The 6,000-nt window shown below is 43.0% G+C and overlaps 1 protein-coding gene across 2 annotated transcripts in view; it reads left to right on the top strand.

Annotated features, from left to right (window-relative positions):
- The window catches only part of DAAM1 (dishevelled associated activator of morphogenesis 1), a 229,885-nt gene that overhangs the window by 174,570 nt on the left and 49,315 nt on the right, over window positions 1-6,000 (top strand). For both annotated transcript variants that reach the window (XM_006864597.1, XM_006864598.1), the window contains exons 12-15: window positions 298-356; window positions 3,359-3,546; window positions 4,061-4,360; window positions 4,658-4,765. In XM_006864597.1, the coding sequence (XP_006864659.1) occupies window positions 298-356; window positions 3,359-3,546; window positions 4,061-4,360; window positions 4,658-4,765 (655 nt within the window). The remainder of the gene's footprint in view (window positions 1-297; window positions 357-3,358; window positions 3,547-4,060; window positions 4,361-4,657; window positions 4,766-6,000) is intronic.

The following is a 6,000-nucleotide window of genomic DNA, read 5'->3' as shown; positions in this document are numbered from 1 at the left end:
CCAGCCATTCTGTGGGAGAATGATGAGGCTTTCTGCTCCCGTAAAGATTTACAGCCTCGGAAACCCTGTACAGGGTCGCTATGGTTCAGAACCAACGTGACAATACTTAACAACAACAGCAATATTATCTAACTAGCATCTGGGTTTAAATTCTTTTCAAACATGCTAAGATTTTTCTCCCCAGTAGAATTTTTTTTATTTTGAACCTAGGGAGCCTTCATTTAGTGGTAGGGCCTTTTTGTTGTTGTTGTTGTTTTGTTTGTTTTTGTAGTGACTATTCTTTGAACTGTTATACAGGTTGGTTAATGAAAATGAAGTTAAGCAGTGGAAAGAACAAGCAGAAAAAATGCGAAAAGGTAAACGATGAGGCCTGACAAGAGGTCTTGTTATTGTGTCTCCCTGAGCTTCCTGCTTCTTGTATAATTTGGAAATTTGCATTGATGTTTCTTTACTGTCTTTAGTGCATCAAACAGCTTGCCTTTTTTTTTTTTATGTCTTAAGGATTTTCATACTATTTTTTTTGTTGTTTTTGAAACAAGTTGACATGCTGACTTCCAGATACTTAATCCTTTTTAAATCTTTTGAAAAGCTTGTAAAGGAGTTTTTCAGCATTCATGAATTTAAACATCTTTAACTATTAATCATCCCAAGCCTCTCCCTGATCCCATGACTGCTTTTTAAAACACACTGGGTTGTGGTTGACATGGTAAAGGATCCCAGGGACTACCTAGCATTGTCTGTGATATTTTAAAAGTGAAGCTCGGGAAGCTTGGGTTTAGTAGCCAGGTGTTCCACACGCCTTAATTTGCACTAGTGGTAAAGAAAGAAATGGTACAGATATTAGTTATGAAACATTAATAGGCCAGCTTTGGTGCATGAATGCACATATTTTTGATGTTATTGCTCAGCATCAAATGACAGGAGAGTCGTGTGCCTTCGCTGCACCAGCCACTCACAGCAATGGATACAGTGTTTTCCTCGCCCTTCAAATTAAGTTGGCCTCTTTACGAAAACAGTCAGACCGTACCCCAGCTTGCTGGTTAACTGACTTCCTTTTCCTCATCCTAGTTCCTCCGTCACAGTGAAATACAATTGCCCTCACCCTGTATTTAGCATGCCGAAAAGAGGTTCCAAGAGATGCATCGCATTTACCCGTTTCCCCTGAGCTAAAAAGCAGAGTCAGCACTGGCACCAGAAAAGTATCAAGTGTGAAGCCCGGTTAGGTCATGAGTTCCTCATATGAATCCAGATTGCTGTCTCATAAGTGACATGCATTTTTATAACCAAATTCCAGAAATTGCTCTAGGGAGGATAGCAACACTGATTGAAAACTAGGGGAAAGAGAAGTTCTGCTAAAAAAGAAACTGTTGACTGGTGGGTCTTTTAGCTACATGGATCATTCATTCACTCATTCATTTGTTCAGTGAATAGTTTTTGAATGCCTTGATTTCCAGGGATTGCGTTGGGTTCTGTGTCTTTAAGACTCCACTCTGTGCCACACTGATTGTGTGGGTAAACTAAGCGATGTCCCCTTTTCCTCCAGTAACCTCCTCTGTAAAATGAGGATTAAATCTAGCTCACAGAGTTGTTGTAAAGATACATTGAAATGATGAGATAGAAGTTAAAAAATAGAAGGACTTTAGAACAGTGCCTGGCACATACTAGCTGTTTGATAATGATAGTGACTTTTACAGGATTTGAGAGCCTGAGATGGCACAAGAGAAAGAGTTGAGGTCACTGAAAGGGACAGGATGGTTTAAGATGGGGTCATGGATAGAGTGTAGAAGAAGAGAAATTGTAGCTAAAGTTAATGCTTTTCCAGGATCTTTAGGCTGCACAATTGTGTTCAAGAGACACATTAGACTGTGAAGAGAAGCGAAATTCTGTGGGCCTGGAAGAAGAGAATTCTTGTGTAGTATTATAGAGTCCAGTAAGTGCTCACCAAGCACTTATTTCATGGTCATCATTTATTGAAGAGAGTCCTTTTGTGAAGGGGTTGCCAAACTTGGCTGTAATGCAGGCTCGTCTGGGGGTGGGTGGGGTGGTATTGGAAAACCATGGAGTCTGCAGTTCTGTCCTGATAGACTCTAGGGAGTGACCCAAAACAAGACTTTGGAGGTCCCAAAATGTTAAAGCCCCTCAGATGACTCTGAGACCCAACCAGGTAAAGGCTAATGACTGGTAAATGAAGGCAAGTTCATAGTCTTAATTGTAAACGAGGAGTGAAATGGGAATAGAAAAGGGGAAATGGGATATGACAAGGAAACGTTTAGATGATTCTCTGAAGAAGTCAGTAATAGAAGTTGGTTGGTGATTATCTCTGTCAGTGTCAGACTTGGCAGTAAGATTTTAGTGGTTTGAACCCCACTCTGCAAACTCTGATGTTTGTGGGAAAGAGAAAGAAACAGAGACAAAAAGAATTAAAATGTGATATCAAATTCAGTAATAGAGACCTACTTGTATTACTCTGCTCCAGTGGACTATCTCTCTAGTGGATTTATTTGATATAAAAAGAATAGGAATTGGGGCCAAACATTTGAAGTAAAATTCTGCAGTAAAATCCATTTGTTCTGTTGTCCAAAGCTCATCATTTCCCGTCACTGCTAGAATCGGCAATATTGGCAGTGTGAAAAAGCATTAGGTTAGATTGTAAACCGTGTTCCACTGAGAGGTCATTTTCTCCCCAAATGACCCTTATTCTCAGGCTTGACTGAAACCACTGCCTTTAAAATATTTAATACTGAGATGAAAACGTTTGCCTTCACAAGTTTCGATAGTTGTTTGCCTGAAGCAGAAAGTGCTTCAAGTCTGAATAGCCTTCTGAGGGAGGGATAGGGATAGAAGTGACTACCACTGGGGACAAACAGTGGGTCTGGCAGCAGAAATTCCTCACAGCCAGAGAACCTCCTTTCCAGCCCTTCTGCTCGTCAGATGCAAGCCAGCAAACCTAGCGCGTAAAAGCTGGACTTCTCACATCCCCATATTTCATTTGTGAAGTGAGGCCCTTTTATTATTCTTTTTCCCTAGTGTTGCCAAAGGGGTCATTTCTGTGATAGGTTTCCTCATTAAATACCAAGCAGGCACCATTCTCTTCAAGATGTGGTTGCTCAAACAAACTCTTGTTTCATTGTCAAAGCTACAACTTCTTGTTCTTCAGCCTCTTGTAAAATACAGTTAAAATTTTTTTCATCTGTATCCCTCTCTAAGCACCATTGAAACTGCAAGTTGCCCCCCTTACTAGAGGAGAGGGAGAGTATTTGTCTAATAAAAAGCCACCAGCCTCTCCCATTGTTCCCAGTCCATTTTCTTCTTAGAAAATACAGCTCTTTTTGTCCTGTCCAATTGTTTTCTTGCATAGAGCACAATGAACTACAACAGAAATTGGAAAAGAAAGAGCGGGAGTGTGATGCCAAGACCCAGGAGAAGGAAGAGATGATGCAGACCCTGAATAAAATGAAAGAGAAGCTTGAAAAGGAGACCAGTGAGCACAAACAAGTGAAGCAGCAGGTGGCAGACCTGACGGCACAGCTCCAAGAGCTCAACAGGGTGAGGGTACGGGCCGCGGGTGGGCCGGCCCTGGAGGCCCTCACTCTCACATAGTCAACGTCTCCTGGGCCGGCCCTGGAGGCCCTCACTCTCACATAGTCAACGTCTCCTGGGGGAATGGGAGCTGAAACAATTCATGTGATGGATCACTGTGGTTATGTAGGCCTTAAAAGTCTACTTGACTTAGCGATCCATTAAAACCCACCTTCTCAGAAGTGGGCATTTCTCAATAGTACACATTTGGGGCAGTAACAAACTCAAAATCACAAACATTTTGTTGTTGTTGTTAAGTGCTGTCAAGTCGGTTCCAAACCATAGTGGCCCTGTATAGGGTTTCCGAGAAGCAGCTGGTGAGCTTGAACTGCTGACCTTGCAGTTCAAACAGCTTTACAGTCTGGTGCATTAACCCACAGCGCCACACCAGGACTCCAAACATTTTAGGCAGTAACAAACTCTGGAAATCACAAATGAATTCTCCCATTAATCTCCTCCTTTCCTGTTCTTGCCTTTGCAGAGGGCCGTCTGTGCTTCAGTACCAGTTGGACCCTCACCTGGAGCCCCAGGAGGCCCCTTTCCTTCATCAGTGCTGGGGGCTATCCTACCTCCCCCACCACCTCCACCGCTACCTAATGGAATGACTCCTCCTCCGGCACCTCCCCTCCCTCCGGGTGGCCCGCCACCTCCTCCAGGACCCCCTCCCCTAGGAGGGATCATGCCTCCCCCTGGTGCTCCACTGGGTCTGGCACTTAAGAAGAAAAATATTCCTCAGCCCACAAATGCCCTGAAATCCTTCAACTGGTGTAAGCTGCCCGAGGTAAGCCGTTTGTTCCAGTCTCCTCTCTAATGTATAGCAGTTCACTGTGTTCTCTTCCAGAAAGGGAGATCAAGCTGGCCATTGAGTGTTTCCACTTTCTAACATGGAGTCACTAGCTCAGACATTTAAGCGATACAGCTTCTGAAATAATGACACATGGCTTACACAAACACTCGATGAGCATCCGGTAGAATGGCTAATTTGGGACAGCAGCAACTTTTTTTATTTTTGGTAACCATGTCTGTTCTTTTTTGGTATAACTATAAAACTTAGCATGTATTAACTTGATGTTTGCAGAACAAACTGGAAGGAACCGTATGGACTGAAATTGATGATACAAAAGTCTTTAAAATTCTAGATCTTGAAGACCTGGAAAGAACTTTCTCAGCCTACCAAAGACAGCAGGTAACAGCATGTTCCCTCCAGACACTGAGAAGTGGAAATCATGCCATTGTGCATGATGTGAAAGGCATCTTAGCTCTAGGTGGCTTGTCTGCTGTGAGATGTTCCTGAAAAGTAGATGGGTGTGTGTCTCTGTGCCTATTCCTGTGTGTGCAAGTTGAAGGGACATAGGCTCACTGGTCGGGGACTTCATAGCTGAGAAGAGGCTGGCCTAATCCTGAATTGTAACCAGTTACTTCCCTAATAGACCTCAGAACTGAGTGTGGTCTAAGAGTTGTATGTAGACATTGCAATGAATTATCAAACCTAGCTTAGAAGTTGAGAGTGCCAGAGGACGAGGGGCAGCTGGTTGGAGGATGGAGGTATGTCTGATCTCTTCTAAGGAATCAGCCTTGGGCGGTTACTGATAGTGATTCTCTCTCCCCCTTGGGAAGTTCCTGGAGGTCAAATGCCTATACACCGCCATTTTTATGGTATCAAATGTATTCTTTTTTTTTTTTTTCTCCCAGAAGTGAGATGCTTGTAGAAATAGATGGAATCTTTAAAAATATAGGGGTTGATAAATGAATATAATCTGGCAGATTGAAAGAATTATGGAGAGAAGTTTTTACTCAGCACCACAAGCATGGTATTGATTCTGACATAGGGTGGCAATGTCTAAAAAATGTGAAGCTAGCAGTGGCACAGAAAAGGAGAAATTCTAGTGAAGATATTGAAAATGAAGTGAAGATTTCATAATAGAAGAAAGAACATGTGATTCCGTGCTTGCTGGCTATCCACATTGATTGGGTCAAGTGGCAGGCAGCAGGGTATGTGGGACTTCACACTCCTCAGAAGGGCGTCCTGGTAGACACTCTTAAAGGTGGGCCAGAAGATGTTCTAATAAGGTAGCTAGATACAGAGATTTTCCGAAGAAGAGTGTAAAGAGGTCCAAAGCAGGTACTGGTAAATCAGAGACCCAAAGAAGGAAAATCTGAGTCCAGGACTGTGAGAAGAAAGAGTCTTGCAGAGGATGGAAGGAGAGAAATAAGGAAGGCAGGAGAGTGCATCTTAAACAGGAACTCAACTCCCAACTGCCAGGCATGTGTACAGGGGCTTTCCTTGGGCCCAACTCAGCCATGAATCACATCCAGGGTGGAGCATCCTTAGAGATGCTGCAGACTTCCTATTCTGTTAAGACCTGGCTCATTTCCCAAATAAAATTGTCTTAGAAGAGAAATGCTAAGCACCAAGGAAGA

Source organism: Chrysochloris asiatica, unplaced genomic scaffold, assembly GCF_000296735.1.
Source record: "Chrysochloris asiatica unplaced genomic scaffold, ChrAsi1.0 scaffold00067, whole genome shotgun sequence".
NCBI lineage: Eukaryota > Metazoa > Chordata > Mammalia > Afrosoricida > Chrysochloridae > Chrysochloris > Chrysochloris asiatica.
This window is presented reverse-complemented; position numbering and strand designations above follow the sequence as displayed.